Source organism: Taudactylus pleione, unplaced genomic scaffold (assembly GCF_031769625.1).
Source record: "Taudactylus pleione unplaced genomic scaffold, aTauple2 ptg000468l, whole genome shotgun sequence".
NCBI classification, from domain to species: Eukaryota; Metazoa; Chordata; class Amphibia; order Anura; family Myobatrachidae; genus Taudactylus; species Taudactylus pleione.
Window position 1 is genome coordinate 841839 of NW_028284870.1, and position 17889 is coordinate 859727.

At 39.5% G+C, this 17889-nt stretch overlaps 1 protein-coding gene across 1 annotated transcript in view; it reads right to left on the reverse strand.

Annotated features, from left to right (window-relative positions):
• Positions 1 to 275: 275 nt before the first annotated feature.
• Positions 276 to 17889, reverse strand: part of SNTG2 (syntrophin gamma 2) — a 222193-nt gene continuing 204579 nt past the window's right edge. The window contains exons 16-17 of the mRNA XM_088448850.1: positions 11625 to 11735; positions 276 to 897 (exon numbers count right to left, since the gene is read on the reverse strand). Coding sequence (XP_088304976.1) covers positions 766 to 897; positions 11625 to 11735 — 243 coding nt within the window. The 3' untranslated portion in view covers positions 276 to 765. The remainder of the gene's footprint in view (positions 898 to 11624; positions 11736 to 17889) is intronic.

Genomic DNA, 17889 nt, shown 5'->3' on the forward strand with positions numbered 1-17889 from the left:
TACCACTGCTGGGTCCCTACTAAAGAAAATTGCTGGCGAACGGGGTTATCACTGCTTCATAAACAGTAAAAGCTCCAGAACCCCCTGTTGTGTATATACACCAGTTTATCAGAGTAAACAACCAAACAAACAAGAAAAACTGAAAGCAAACAGTATTCTTGAAATTATTTATAAGAATTAGCATTTTCAATGATTTTTTTTAACACACTGATGAAATAAACAGCATGTAATAATATAATTTCATATCTTATCAAAACACATAAATACTTCAGCCTTCTGTATGGTTCCTTCATAAATATATTAGCTAAAATCATAAAATGTATTAACAGGATAGTACATTAAAGCTGCACACAGCAGATTGTATCATTTAAATCCCTAAGTAACTAAAAAAAAATTCTAAAATGAAACAATATGCATGCGCTTGTGTTATATACAACAAGGCCCTCCTATTAGATCTCTGCTTGGTTGTAAATGTACAGTACAGTTCCTAAAATCCTGTTCAGGAACCCGGGATAGTTTTTCTTAAAGTGCTATTTCATAATCCTTTTCACATAAGAAATAGGAAAATGTGCTTTAGATTGTTTCATGAAATATATTGAAATGTAACATAAAATGAATGTGAATATATTTGCTGTACGCAGACAGACATGGATGAAGTATTGTGTTTGTATTGTTCCGAAAGTCTTTTATTTAAAATAATTGTGCATGAAGCTAATCCCATAGGAAAATAACTTTTCTCCATACTTGTTATTCCGAATATCCCTTTTACGTGTTGTAAATGTATTTCCTGGTTATACTTTGGCTGTTTATAAACATGGGATCCATGGATGCAACTTTAGCAGCGATGAAGGAGTGAATGCAATGTAAAACACCGGTGAGATCCTGAAATTCCAGTTCCTGAAATGAAAAGAAATGTCTCTAAGTAAAATAATTAATGATATCATAAAAATAGGCAAACATTGGTTTTACTTTTATTCAGGTATGTTAATTAGCTAATTAATAAAGTCTTTAGGTGCATACACACACAACGATTTTTTGAACGATTATTAAATGATATCGTTTAACGATAATCGTTTGAAAAAATCATTCACTTTCTGAGTCAAACGATGAACGATTATTGTTCATGCGCTTTCACGTTTGTAGTTCAGTCAGACTTGTCAACTCAATGATTTTCATTAAGTTAATATGCAAAAATCGTTTGTAGTTCATAAAAATCGTTCATTACATTTAAATGAACATAGTAAATGAACAACTTTAGTAAACGATTTTAGTTCATTTTTTCAAGGTAGAAAATCATTTACTAAAATCGTTCATTAACTAAATCGTTGTGTGTGTATGCACCTTTTGATATACATGATAACCCAGCAGTGTGTTTCTTGCTTTCATACATTTCACATGAATAGTCATTTACAAATGGGAAACATATAAAACCACTGTGTAACCACTCTGTTGTGACATCACACGCCCACTTTGCACGATTGCGCCAGGTTGCCTAACAGAAGCCTATGAACTTCTTACCGCATAGTTCCCTGAGGGGGATCCAATACAATCCTTCCCAGTATTGCCCAGGGCTCATGCATGCATTGGCCTTATATAGCAAAGGACAGCTCTTATCAATAAAGCTGCCCTTTGCAATTTTAGCCACAATTGTACAAGCATACGGCACTACTAAACACCGCTATGCTTGTGATCAGTGGCAGGATGCATCACATGCAAAATGTTGCAGCATCCCACCCCATGTCTGAAAGACTTCATTCAAGTGGTCAGACACCAGACTCTTAATTAATTTTTTACAACCCCCTCACTTAAGGTGCGTACACACAGTATGATATCTATGAACTATAACGTTCATATCGTTCATTTTTATGCAGAGAACAACCAACGAATGACCAACGATGCACGTTCCCACACGGACGATAACGATATCTATGGTCGTCCGTACATGCAGGCCAACCTGGACGATATCATCAAGAATTGCCTGTTGAGAGATGTGCCAGGATGACTTCACTGAAAGATATAGGGCCTGATTCAGACCCACTCGCGAGCGGCTGTCCGCTCGCAAGTGGGTCGATGTTCTGGACTGAGCATGCGCACGACGGAGGGAGCTCCGTCGTGCGCATGCGCCAGACGCGACGAGCGAAGGAAAGTCCTTCGCTCGTTGTGTCTGATCAAAGGGGGCGTGCTGTCGATGTTGATTGACAGCACGCCCCCTTTGGTGGGCGTGCCGGGGGCGTGCCTCCCTGACGGGGGCGTTCCCACGGGAACGCCTCCCGTCAGAAGCCGGCCCACTGACATCACTAGTGATGTCAGTGGGAGTGATTTTGGCTCTGATAGAGCCAAAATCACTCCGGAGCTTGCGGTTGAAAACCTCAACCGCAGGCTCCGGCACGCAGATTCGATGGTCGCGATGGTCACGACCATCGCGGCCATCAAAATGCACGCTCGTATAGCCTGTGGGTGGTGACCCACAGCTATACGAGCGTCCAGGAGGACGCTCCATTTTCATGGAGGGCGGCCCTCATTCAGAGCGTGCGCTCTGCTCAGAGCGTACGGCTCTGAATGAGGGCCATATATCATAGATATCTTTCAGTGTGTACACCCAATATCATTTGTCCTTCACTGCAGAGATTTCAAGGGAAATCAGAGATATCGTTGGTTGGGCAGATCGTACCGTGTGTATGCAGCCTTACTTAGTGGAGATCTCTCCACCAAAAGAGAGGGAAAGTATTTGAGAACTTTAAATGTTATTCATCCCTGCCTTGAAAGATCTAATAATTATTCATTGTTATTTTCAATATTGGCTAACACGCAGTAATGCAGTGATTTATATATTTATCTTATGTTTTACACATTTTATATTATTATTAATAAACTTAATTTTTAAAGTATTTTCAAATCTCCATATATGATCCAAAATTGCCATATTATACACATACCGTATGTTTCTAAGAGAGTGATAAGTTTACACCAGATCTCTATACTATCAGTTGAACCCTGTAAGCTGCAGGTAAATATAGATGAAATCTAGTGAGAGTGTTTCACTCAGAGTTAATTTGTATTTATTTATTATTTATTAGCAGTTATTTATATAGCGCACACATATACCGCAGCACTTTACAGAGAGTATATTTGCCCATTCACATCAGTCCCTGCCCCAGTGGAGCTTACAATCTATGGGCCTGATTCAGACATGGTCACTATTTGCCGCCGCTCGCTGTCAAAAAGGGGCCATCTATGCAAATCATGCGCTCGCTCTTTGCGGTGTAAGGACGCCTCTATGTCTATGCGAGCGACGGCATATTGCGCTTGCAAGTGTTTACAAACGCCCCTTACCACTCGCAACACATGTCATCTCCGGAATTTAAAGGATTAATTGGTAACATTGAGAACCATCGGAGCTGCTCGCAGCGCTTGAGGTAGCCTTACCCTCCTGCAAGCACTGAGAGCAGTTCAGGGTAAAAAACAACCAAGTGACGTGTTCAATGACGCTACTTTGCTAATTATGCACACCCATTAAACTCCGTTCAGATGGTTAGACATGCCTGCATTCGAAGCATCACTCCCCCGTTCACAAGCACCTTCTTCCTGTTACCACCCACAAACGGCGCTATCTGTCACTCATTCCACTGGGCAGTCTTTTCTGGGCGAGCGAGCAAAATCCGATCGCTCATACTAGTTTGCGCATGCGCACTGTGACTTATACGCATGCGCAGATGGACGACCATCGCTCAGAGCGAGCGAGTGCAACTTAGCGTCTGGGCCTGAATCAGGCCCTATGTTCCCTATCACATGCACACACACATACACAATAGGGTCAATTTTTGTTGGGAGCCAATTAACCAGGCAGTATACTTTTGGAGTGTGGGAGGAAACCTCCCCAAAAATGCTCCCTGACTGTCAATTACACTGCAAGTAAATAGCAACTATGAGCGGCAATGATAATTTACCTTGACGCATGTGCAGTGCGACTTAGACGCATTCATACTTTACCGGTAATCACTCAGCTGAGTAAATATCGGCATATCATATAACTCTGAATAAGGTCCAGAGTCTCGCTGTGCTTAAGTCATGCTAAAAATATCTGTGTTTGAGGATTAGGCTAAACACAATAAATGCAGTGACTTAGAGTACTGTAGAATGCATATCTTGTACAATTTGTCACAAAGCAGGAAACATCAAGGGCAGAGAGAGGTTTAGTCTGGGTACAGGAAAGAAATCTGAAATACAAATATACACACATACAGTATAATAATAATAATAATAATAATAATAATAATAATAATAATAATAATAATAATAATAATAATAATAATAATAATAATAAATCTTCCACTGTTTCACGAATATGTTCTGTAGAATATATGTAAAAAACATCTCTCTCCTATGCAATGTCTCAGCAACAAGTGAACACTGTTTTGATTTGTAGAGGAATCGTAACAAGCACTGAGGTCATCTCCCATAATCACAAAGCAAATAAAAAGTGTAATGCTTACAGGTGCTTAAATCACAGGAAACCATACTTGATTTGTCCTGTAATATATGTGTGTTAAATTTTTAATCCCAGCCCGCTAACCCAACCAGCCCACCACATAGTGTAACTGCCCCTTATGAAACAGGATATACTCCTGAGAAACGTGTCAGGCTGGTGCAGTGTTATTTATATTATAAAGCTAGCCAGGACTGTGCAATACTAAGTGCAGAATAGTGTTTGATCCTTCCCTAAACCTCCAGCTCCATGCTCCTTGAATTCTGACCTTACATTGGGTGAGATTTTAATCTCCTTCGCTAACAGTGTTTACATCTGTTGGCAAATTATTGTTACGTGTCAAGGACCTGATTCATCTGTCTCCCTGTAAGGATAAGTAATAGTGGAACATTTCTGCTGATGTTCATCCATCATCATCATTAGGGATACAAGATTGGCACTGCACACTAGGATTATCTAATGTTACGGAGTGTGTCTTGCCTTCTACAATAATAGATACAAAAAATGGGTAAACTCAGCATTCAAACCCCCTATTTGAGGATGGATGATTATGATAGCGTGAAGTGTAGATAAGACAAATGGTCTGTAAATCAGTATAATACACGAATACAGCTCCCCTTAGGAAAGTGTTGTATAGACTTCCCATTCCAGCTACAGCCCAAGTCTATACAACAGTTTCCTAAGTGGAGCTGTATTCATGTTTCATACTCCTGTTACTTAAGATTTATATTGATTAGTAAAGTACCTTTTAACTAATTACAGACCATTTGTCTTATCTACACTTCACGCTATCATCATCATTAGTCAGATGAATGTTTACTGTGAGCACTTACCAATTTATTTTCAATGGCGAGAGTTCACACATACATTTTTAATGGGTGTGATACAGTATGTATTACCCCCTAACCCTCCTTAGGGGAGCCTAACCCTAACCTCCCCCCCGTGCCTAACCATAACCCCCCCTCTAAGTGCCTAAGTGCCTAAACCTAACCCCCCCTTCCCCACTGCCTAAACCTAAGTTCCCCAAGGGGTGCCTAACCCTAACCTCCCCCCAAGGGTGCCTAACCCTAACCCTCCCTCCCCCTAGCCTAACCCTAACCTCCCGGGGGTGCCTAACCCTAAGTACCCCCTGAGAGCCTAAACCTAACCCCCCCCGTGGCTGTCCGCTGCGGCGCCCGGCATCCGCTCAATCGGGATGCTGGGCACCGGTCTCCCGATGTCAGGCAAATTCCAGACGCCTGTCATTCGGCCCTAGTCAGGATACAGCAGTCTGGAAGCCGGCGGTCTGCATTTAGACCATAGGGTTCCAGACTACATCCCATTTTTAATCTATGGTCTTGAATTATACCATTTGGAGAATTGCAGCTTAATTAAAAAAATACATTGTAGGATTTATACCTATATCTATCAGTCAGGACCTATTGAAAAATCTACTTTTTTGCTGTTTATTTTGTTATGTTTGGGCGTCTTATTGTATTAGTAAGTCTAATATGTTATTGTGAGACTCCAGATGTTGATACATTTTTAATTAATGTGTAAAATATTCTTTAATTTTTACTATTGTGGCGATTGTTTTTGCCTGGATTCTGTCATTCCCTCTAGCACTCCTATTTCTTTTCTCGGCATAATGTAGCTATATAAGAACAATAAACAGTGTGCTAAGTGATGGCACTTGACAACTTTGTTGCATTTGTGCATAAATGGCTATAAATTGTCTATTATATCTCTTAGATTAGCAAATTAGGGTCTATATGGGTCTTCCAGCTGAATGACTTTTGAATACTAAATCAGCGTGTTTTGTTCCAAGTTCCTGCCATTTTACTTTGAGTAAATTATTTTGTTCTGTAAATATAACATGATAAAAATGTACGATTAGAATTTTCAGGAAACCAATGAAGAAAAATAGATACAGAGACGCAGCATGCAATATCGTAATAGCTAAAGAGCACTCATTACAGCCTTGTAGTCATATGTCTTTTTGACAACATTATTTTGCTGCTGTAGAGTTGCTGCATTTAGTGTGCAGTGTCTCTTTTTAATACTACACAAACATCAAGTGACAGAAAAGCAAGACACGGTGAGAAAAGCAAGCATGTGCATCCATCCATAGCTTTCCCTTCATTGCCCAAACACAAATTCACAGCTTAGCAGAAAGTTCAATACTGTCCTCAAGGAAGGCCAAAGAGCCTGGTTAATTGTAACCTTGTATAAACTGCTCATGTGACTACAAGGACGCGAACTGTCTTAAAGGAAAATATACCCACCGAATGTTATATGCAGTTGCTAGATATAATTTATTGATGGTTTATCCAGGGTGAATGGGGGATCTAAATAACGTTTAATGTGAATATACATGTACAGTTCTGCACTTTGATAAAGTCTTTGTAGAAGAAGACGAAACCGGTCAGAGAAATTACCGGGACATTTACTGATTCTATGATCACTTACTGCTGTATTTGTTCAGTTGCCCCTTTCTGGACTGAGTATTGCTACTGGAGGCTTTTAAACATAGAAACATATAATTTGACGGCAGATAAGAACCACTTGGTCCATCTAGTCTGCCACATTAAACACTGTTGCCGCAGTTGGCGGTGTACTGCTGTTTGTGATTGCTTCTGGAGCATCCCATTACCCCTGTGTGTATTCAATACCGCAGCCGGAGTCCTCTCCATTTGGGGGGTATATTTACTAAAGTGCAGGTTTATAGAAGTGGAGATGTTGCCCACAGCAACCAATCAGATTCTACTTATTTATCTAGCACCTTCTAGAAGATAATTGGTAGTATCTGTTTTGTTGCTATGGGCAACATCTCCACTTCTAAAAACCCGCACTTTTAGTAAATATACCCCTGAGTATCACAGTTGGGGATTGCTGTAGGTGCAGGAGCACTTTGCATGTGCATGCCATGGTTTTAGTGGTTTTTACATCGACTGAGCAGTTTGTCGTTAGGTGGTCCCCACTACATATGTGCCGAGGAGTGTGTCATTCAGCCGGAGGGCTTTCTGGTAACTAATCATCCACTTTAATTGTGTCCGGGAACAGACAAGTTGCTATTGGGACCGATTAGTAGCTTCTATATACTGTGAGAGGCAAACTATACAAAGAACATTTCTATATTTTTCTTTTGTAAAGCTCCAATTTTTTATTGAAGTTCATCTGAATTCATTACAGTTGCAACTCTAATCATAAGATAATTTTTTATCTGCAGCGGGTGTGTTTTACATAAGATATAGATATATTATATTCACATATGTGCTTTTGATTAGTGTAGTTAATTTTATATGTATTTCATTCTATATTATTAAATACATGTTTTTATTCAAATTTTAATATAGAGTGTCCTGATATTAATATTATCTGCCATATCAGCTGTGGTGTTTTAAATTTGAAAAGTGCAGCTCCTCATCAGGTATTACAGAGATGCACTTACCTGTTAATCAATGTGGCAAAAATAATCTGTTTTGAATCATTTAACTTTTTTCTAATTGTACTTTGTAGCGCCCTTAATACCAGTACATCTAAAATTATACTGTCCCTCTGTTCATGGAAATGTTGCTGTAGTTTTTATGAATCTCACCAGCAGTAATGAGATTATGGAAAGTTATTGATTCTTTGGATTCACCAATGTGTTTTTACAACAATGCAGATCTATATCTCCTTTTTATAGTGGCAATTACACCCTCGTCCTTGGGCTGTAATATTGATGTCACATTGGGAGATAAATATTTGTAAAAATATTTGTAAAAAATATTCCCATCTTGGGTCATCAAAGTTGGCGGTTCAGGGTGTGATGGTGCATTGCCCAAAATAAAAACTGTCCGTTTTGGTAAGCCTTGAGACTGCAAATGAGTCCTTACTAGTGGCAAGAATTTTTTTCTGGAACCATTCTGAAAAAAATCTCCCTGTTTGTTCCACACTCCTCATTGATTGCAATAATTTCGCTTGTAAATTGAGGACATTAGTCCTTTTGTCAGAAGGTGCTTTTTTTGGCTTGTCTTATCACTGTGAGCATCATTTACTAGCGCAGCATAGAACCGTCAACCTTTTCAAGACTTATGACCAGGAACAAAGTGAACTTATTCCATCGCTAAAGTTCTACCAGGTAGGCACTTCCAATAAAGACGAGTTTCATCAACATTAAGGGGGGAATCCTATTACACGCGGTAATTTGCCGCATGAAAATTCGTGATAAATGCCAGATGGTCATTATTGAGCAATCCGATTGTAGCCCTTTTTTAGTGCAGAAAATTACACATGTACTTTCATGGCAGTGATTGCCAAAAAAAAATCGTACGTATTGGGGATTTGGTATCGCTTGCCTAGGGCAGGCAAAACAAAACCCCTGTTAAGTGCCAGTTGGATAGCCCCGTCTGTGGTAATTAGCTGAGGGAAATTGCAGTTGTTAATAGAATATCACCCTTTAAATTTGTTTCTTTTTAACTACTCAGTCACTATATACTTGTTATATGACCAGCTGCAGCATTGTTGGCCCTTCCCTCTGAATTTTAAGCCCGCAGATTCCATGGTGGTTTTTGAGGCAGTGCAAACATTCTGTTTAGGCTTCAAATTATCTTCTATTGCCAGAGCCTCAAAAACTATTTGACTTGCTTAGTGCACATCAGGCCTGATATATTGGTTTTAGGTGTTTTGTGCTGAGAACACCATTCTAACATAACTTTGTCAAGGTCATTGTAAATGGACTTTTTTGTACTGTCTTTCTTTTAGTAAGACCAGTAGAAGATCTAAAATGTAAATGGACAATTCAGACCTTTTTTTAAGTTATCACATTCACAGAACTGCTATTGTCATATTTTTTTTTACACAGCTCTTTACAAAAAAAATTAAATACTGTTGGTAAACTTACAAAAAATAAATTGAAAACAAAATATGATTAGTAGAAGCTTAGGGTACACAAGCAAAGAGGGCAATTGGCTATCTCACTAGACAATGGAAATTATTCAGCAGGTGACTCAAGTGAGATTCATTTTATTAGTGATCAATGAATTGCTGAAAACTCCATTTGTGAGCATTTAGGCAGATACACCCGTGATATATCATTCTTAGATTGAAAGAACAATATATCAACAAGTGTATACACAACATTAGTCATTTGGATTTCATCATTAAATAAAAATAACAATAACTTTATGTATTTAATAGTGATCCAAACATTGCAGAGATATGCATATCTCAAACACATCCCATAATTTCTTAGGAATACAACTTTGTGTTATATTTTTAACATTGCGGTTGTGTAAACTAATGTGATGATGATTTGTTTTGTGCAGTGTTTTTTTTTAACTACTATTTAGCAAGAAAACACCTAAAATATTAAAAGAAAAAAGGTAGCTTATAAAAATATAAAAATAATAATTCAATGATTTAGTCCTGACATCTCCAAGCATCTGGTGTTACTGCGGTGTTCATCTCATTGGCTGGCAGAATTCGGCCAATCACAGGTGCTTGAGGAAGTGCAGTGCTCTTCTCATTGGCTGGAAGGCATCAGCCAATCACAGGTGCTCGAGAAAACCGGCTTGCAGGGTTAAAAGCTGAAGTGAGCTAAAAATGCAGCTTGATGTAGCTTTTGACACTAAATATCAGATCGTTCTCCTTAGTATAATATATTGGTTGGTATAGCAAATGTTTTAAGAATTAGGCAGGTGTGGACCTACTGAACATTGCTGAATGTGGTGTGAGATGGCTAATGTGGGGCATGGAGTCTAATTGGTACCTCTGTATTCGACCATATCTTATAAAGGAACTTGTGCTGCTCTGTGAAGTACAGTAGCTATAGGGCATAATCCCCAGGTTATCTGAGAAACTGGTGGAACAGGTCACTAATCATGTAAACATGATAAGTCAGGGCAAGACATATTCAAAGGGATAATTGGTGGCAAAGGGTCCCTGTTAGAGTCATTGTAGGGACTTATAGAATATTACCAGTTTTCATAGCAAAAACAAATGAGTTTTCATAGCAAACACAAATGACATCACATGCATCACCAGTGTCAGCCTGGATAATTGCACCTACAAATGGACCCATAGGATGTGCCCGTACACCCAAGAAGGAGCATTGCAAGAAAGGTTCATATGGTCTTTGGGATAAATGAGAACCTGGGATCTTGGCTGGTGAAACCAAAAGTCAGAGAAGTGATACAGAAAATGACATATGTATTGTAAAGCAGGGTGATTTTTATTGAATGCTTCTAACATACTTTAACAATTTTCACAAATTGCTATTTAGTGTATAATATAGAGATTTGCGCCGACCCCAGTATTTTGGTTTTGGATCTGGATTCCGCTTGGTGTTTTGGTTTTGCATAATCACCCTAACATGTTTTGGTTTTGGATATGTATTTAAAAAAAAATAAAAAAAAATAAAATAAAATCGGAGTTCCAAACTGTGGGAAGATCTGAACCGGGACTTAGTTCGACTTGGTACCCCAAAGTGATTTTGAACTTGAACTCGGTTCAACTCGGAACCCCTAAATTCTGTTGCTGTCGTTTCTCTGGAACTAAAGCCACACATCTCTAGTATAATACAACAACCTATAGTAATGCTTTCCTGTTACTGCAATGTTCTTTAACTTTCCCCCCATAATTTAGAGTGTGTCAGGGGCCACGTACGTACATATTCTTCACACGACTCTATCATGTTTAGCTGACCATCCATCCTGAAGCAGGGTTTATATAACTGCAGATATATCCCTCGATAAAACCTCCTCTAAATAAAGTAAAACTAATAAGACCCTTCTTACAGTATGCAAAAATGCAAATGAAACTATTACACTGTGTTCTTGTATGCCTGGCTATACTGCATCAAAATGGAAATGCACTTTAAATAAAATAAGTAACTTTGCTCTTTTGTAGTGTGTGCCCTTGACATAATAAGGCAGAGAACTATCTTTTATTAAACATTTTAAGTTTGAAGTGCAAATGGAAAATTCATGATTAAATCAAAGTTAAACATTTATGCTCTACCTACTGTCTGTCTAATTTAAGTGCTCAGCCCGCTTTCATTTTGATTGTGCCTTAATTTTAATTATCATTTCTGTAACATTTGCAGCATCTCATCCGTGACTGGGTATGTCATATACTTTTCTTTGATTATAAATAATTCTGTAACCATATTACCTACCTTCATTTCAATTTGTTTTGTTTCAGCATTGTGAAAAAGCAGCTTTACTCGAGTTTTTCCATCATCTGAAGAGCCTTTCAGTTGGGAGAACTTAAACCGCCAAATTATATTCTGTAACAACAATCAAAAAAAAAGGAAAATGATTTCAATTAGGTTATTTGATAAACATTTATCCTTTAGCTCGCTACTGTCATCTTTTACACAGCGGTCCAGCAGTTAGACTCGCTTTGGGGATTTGGATGTTTGCCGTGAGGAATTTGTACAGTGTTTATGAATTTTTGTTTTATTTTATTATATCATGGTATAAAAATAGATTTATTCTGGAAGATTTACCACTAAATATAATATATATATATGTGCCACTTTTCCTATGCCTGTGACTTCAAATGGGGTGCCGGGGTCAAGTATAGACCCAGTCCGACCCTGGCTCCGGTAATCTATGTTCAGTCCTGCACATACATATTAATAAGATAAATCGTTTTTAGAGCTGATAATCCACCATTATCAACATGTTTATGATGTAGTATGAAACACACAGCTGAAAAATATAGTAATCAAAGACAAGTTTAATTTCTAATAGAGGTGTTTGTAGGTTCTTCTATTCCCAAATGTTAAACGCTAAAGTCCATATGATTGAAGAAGCAGAACATAAGTGGGAAGGGGTGTTCTCATGTAAGAAAAAGCTCAGTGACATGACTGCACAATAATGTGACTACATGGCTACAAAGACAGCTACATTAGTGATTTATACAGTATATTAACAGTGGGAGGCGACCTGGTGCAATTAGCCAATCAGGAGCAGCTACCGATTGTCTTCATCGTCAGTGCTTGTTTTGCATCAGGGTTCCAGCCATTTGTGTGGCCTGAGACCGACAAAATAGACAGCCCTCCCCCATGTTTCTGCAACTCCAGGTCCGCAGTGTCTCTCCAGCTCCAGTCATACCACCTCTGTCTTTCCAGTCCCCCTATCTGTTCTCCAGCCAGTGTCCCTTCTGTCTCCCCAGCCAGCACCCCTTCTTTCACATCATCTAGCACCCCTTTCTGTCTCTCCAGCCAGCACCCCTTCTGTCTCCTTAGCCTGCACCCCTTATGTCTCTCCAGCCAGCACCCCTTCTGTCTCTCCAGCCATCCCCTGCAGCCCACAGACACTTGTCTTCTCTTGTGTCTTCTGGTTGCACCTCTTCACACTGCGGCCAGCTCCTCTGTCAGTGGTTCAGCAAGCAGCTGCCCAATTGGACGCTACAGTAATGGATAGGATAGATCCACCTATAACTGCTGCCTGCTCCACTCCAGTGAACAGCAGGGCCCAGGCAGTGGTTATAAATGTATCTCTGATTCCCCCTGACAGCTGGTACCTAGAGGCCAATACTTCCATGGCCTCCAGGAGTTCCGGCGCTGTGCAACTCTCCAGGTATCGGCAGCAGGAGCCAGGGGCGAGCCCCCCTCTCTTTCAGGGCCCAGGACTCCAGTCTCGGCAGCCCCCCCTAATGGCAGTGCTGGTTCCAGCACCTGCACTTATCCACTCCTCTTCCATCTCTCTATCTATAGAGAGTTCTAAGCACAAGATGCAATCTTAATCTGTATATGGATGAAAGCGTAAGTCCATTTTATGCGCGTTATCGGTAAGGAATTGTGTTTTCTGCAGAAAGTCAAAGGCATATGCGTCCAACTCTACATGTGAGCCAGTGACAGAGCTTAGCCATGCACCCACAAAAGTAACACCTTTGAAAAAGGTGAAACATTAACGTTCATTTTTAAGTCCAATTTGGCGGTCTATTAACTTTAATGTAAAGGACAACTGTCATGAACCAAAATATATTATAGATAGTGGGATTTAGAACATTTTACACGTTTTTTCTTTTTAAATATCTGCTGCAGCATTTCGCTCTACCTTCTCTGCTAACCTGGTGCTGGAAACCTAGAACATCTCTGAAGGTCTATTTATTAACTCTGAAGCTGCTCATAAAAGTGTGTCATAATGAATCACTGTCTGATAAATCTCAAGAGACTCCCCTCTTTTCTTTAATAGAGAGCAGATTGCAATAGGTTTATGTGAAAACGCTATTAATAACATGTGTGTGTGTATATATATATATATATATATATATATGTTTTAGGAACGTATCAGAATAGACAATAAAGACTTGCGATCTTTGGAGAAAACATTATCCTAGACTTTCTGTCAGTGATTTCATTAAGGACACTGACAATCAGCCCATTTTAGACTGAGAACTTTTAGCCTGACAGCTGCATGCCAAATATAAGCAGACTGTCGTATATCACCATTCTGTCAAGATATAGGCAGTAGCTCTTTTATATAATATAATATATATTTTAAGCTTACTGGTGTGGTACTGTATGTATGCATTTTCATGTAATGCAGGGTTGTTTGTTATTGTTATATGAAATACTCAATAAACCTTCCGTACAAGCGATGTACCAACTGTTATGTGATAAGGGATACGTTTAGGAAGCCGGCGGCCGCAATACCGACCGCCGGATTCCCGAATCCTCAATCCTGGCTAGGGTTAAATGACAGGCGTCTAAAATCTAGACACCTGTCATTTTCCCGATGCCGGGAGACAGGCGCCTGGCATCTCGATCGAAGGGATGCCGGGCGCCTAGAGCAAACATCCGCGGGGGGACTAGGGCACCTGGGGGGGACTAGGGAGGGAGGGTTAGGCACCCCTGGGGGGGACTTAGGGTTAGGCAGCGGGGAAGGGGGCTTAGAGGGGGGAGGTTAGGGTTAGGCACAGGGGGGTTGGTTAGGGTTAGGGTTAGGGGGGTTGGTTAGGTTAGTTTTTACTTACCTTAGGGACAATCAGGATTTCCAGTGCTGTTGGGCTTCCGCTGCCGGGCTCTGCTCTTTTGTCGGGCTGCCGCTGCTGGGAATCGAACTGCCGGCCATGCGGCAGCTGGGATTTCATACCGAATGCTCTGATACATTATAATAATCAATGCTCTTATAGGAATACTCACTTGCTTGTTATGGACTTTTAGTTAGATATAGGTTTAAGAGAAACCGCAGCACCTGTTCTGAGTGTTATGGTTAGCACTGAGGGTACTTTAAAGATGTATTTAGCTGCAGACTAGATGGATAACTTGATGCCAAGGGCTTTTGTTACATCTGTGTATCTTTGTAACATAAAAGTCGGCCCTAGGCGTCTGCAGTTCGTCACAGTTCTGACGACTGTTAGGAGGAGAGGGCACCTGCTGGGCACAAGTGATTTTCCAGGACGTCAGCTCAGTGAATCATAGGATACTGGGGCCCCTGAGCCTGTATAACTGCCGTTTCCTTCTGACTGAATGATCTTATTTTATCTGATGACGAATATAATCAATCAATCAATCCTTTTTTTCATTATGTACCGTAAGTCATATAATTCTCTATTTCACTAAAATTAAGTGAACCAAAATAATTTTCATTACCATGTGACAACAGTGATATTATTACATTTTATTTATAGGGCGCCACAAGTGGTCCGCAGCGCTGTACATACAGTAAAAGGTACACAGTACATTACATTACAATACAGTAACCAAAATATAAACAGAACACAAGTAATAATTAGCAACACAATTCTCCATACACAATACAGCTCTGAAGGTGAAGGCTGTCATAGAAGTGCTAGAGAAGAAGGCTGTGAGACAGTGGGGAGGAGGACCCTGCTTCTAGGAGCTTACAACTCAGGGCTCTAGGGGCAGCACCATTGCTGCCCTGTGGCAGAGATCGCTGTTGCAGTGTAGCACAGAGCATCTCCTGGACACACCAGGCTGGAAACATGCAGCTGTACAACTGTTCGGAGTGTCCTCAGTATGGTAACAGAAAAGTAGATGCAGACTATTTTTCAAGGACAGATCCAAAAAAGTAGATGCAGACTATTTTTCAAGGACAGCTCCAAAAACAGGAGCATTGGCATGCCATTGGTGTACCCGAGATGGTTTAATAATCACATTTACACAAATGCATCTTAGGTGTTTTTTTGTTTTATGACTTTTTTTTTAATCATTTTGTTAATGAGTTTTTGAGTTTTTTTTAAACTCACAAGATACATCTTTCTATGGCTAATGTTCCCATTGTGTAGTATACACTAGTTTTCTTTTAATCTCTAAACTAGGCTAACATTTAGTATAACTGCCTCAGCCAGGGCAGATGTGTGCTTCTGTACTGACCACTTATTCAATTCTGATTTTATCATGATTAACTTTTCTTTATAAGATACCACAAAGAGACTGCAGTGTAGTACAAGGTGGTAAATACATTTGAGTGTGTATTTTATCCATTAAATATGGTGCATATTTACTACTATCTTACTATTTTACTGTTATACTATTAAGAAAACAAGATAAAGTCACTTTAAAACACTTTGGAATGTATTTTCTGTATAAGGTTTTTAATGCCTTTCTTATTTAGCAACAATAAAATACAAGGTCGTGCAAGACATATTTCTCACCGATAATGTTTGTGACTTTGCTTTCATTGTATATCTACATTTGAAGTTTATTTTCTCCCCTACAGTATCTGGCTAGTAGATTTTCCCTTTAGATGGTGGAATGATTCTACTAAATCTTCCTACTTCCTGTGGCTTAATTCTTTAGGCATGACATTTTCACAGTCATATTTCCTTTTATTTATTTGAATTTAAGTCATAAGCTTATTTTATCTGAGATTTTCACAGCTTGAGAACTTTATACTGTAGGACCACTTTACTTATTTGTATCTATCTTCTTACCACACTTTAGTGACTGTTATTAGAGATGAGCAAAATTTGTCAATGTTGTTGCTATGGGCAACATCTACACTTCTAAAAGCTCTCACTTTAGTAAATATACCCCTTAGAGTATTGGGAAGCCTCAATATCAATTGTATTTCACTGATTGTCAGTTACAGTACTTTATTGAGTATGATGACTTAAAAGGAGGAAAGAAAAAAACATCCTAGGAACTTCCCTTGAGCTATAGTAGTGTTCTTTTGAAGATATTACTCAAACACATGAGGGAGTGTCTGCTCTACTGTAGCTCATACTTACAGTTCAATTGATAATGATGTTTGTAAATCTCTACCATCCCTTTTATCAGGTTGTGATGCAGAGCTTTAGGCACTGTAGATACAATTTGATAGACTTTGAGGGCTATCCTTAGTTGCGTGCACTGGCACAATTTTGATGAGATAGCCACTAGATTTAAAGCAGCAATTAGTTTTACAGCAAAATCAGGTTGTTTTTTTTCTTTAATATTGATTGCGCTTTAAATCTAGTGGCATCTCAATGGAATGACGCCTGTGACTCCAAGTTGCAGACTATTATGTTTGGGCCAATATGTCTGGTCCTGGTAGTAGTGAAAACAGAGCAGATCTGGAATGTTACATCTAACAATGGTATGAATACCAATGACATCTTGATGATGTAGCAATTTTCATAGATCCCATGTGCTCAGGGCCAGTGCAAGGTTTCTTGGGACCCTAGGCATAGCTTCAGCCTAGCGCCCGCTCCCCCTATCCCTTCCCTCCCATCCCCCCCTCCGGTTTTAACTTTTAACTGTCAAACTCACATGTACACTCCGGTCCCAGCAGTCAATTAATATTCTCAGCGGTCAGCCGCATCTCCGGTCAGCCAGATACTTCACTCCTTACCTTCTGCAAAGGAAGGGGAGGAGAGAGAGCCAGGGGCAGCATGCTGGTATGCACAATAGCTCGTCAGCGCTGAGGTGAGGCTGACAACCTGGGCAGCAGCGGCAGAGAGTGAGGCCTGCTTGCACTGTTAGCACAGGTCATGGGGTGACTGTGATGTATCACACTGGTGTCAGGGCAGATAGCCGCAACTGCGGCTGATTAGCCAAACAACACACAAATAGGCGTTGGACTTCCATCGGTGTTCTGGTTACAAGCATGAAATTATGGTTACAAAACAACATAAACAATAAATATGTATATATATTGTTATCCTAATAACTGACAGCAGCCATCAATTTGGAGGAAACTGGACCCTCCAATTATTATATCCACCAGAAACAAAATACTATCCGGCGCTAAGTCAATTATATGGTTTATTAAGCAACATCAGTACTACAAATTAATACAGAATTAATATCATATAGTATTAAAAGAAGGTTGATAGAAAATAAATATACAAACAAAAATAAAGATAAAAATAAATAATAAAACACATATACCATAAAAATGCACCTCCTAGAAAAAGGCTGAGAGCAGTTCAGAAATTGATTTCACCAGATTAAACATTCCTTATTACATATATTGATTTAAGAG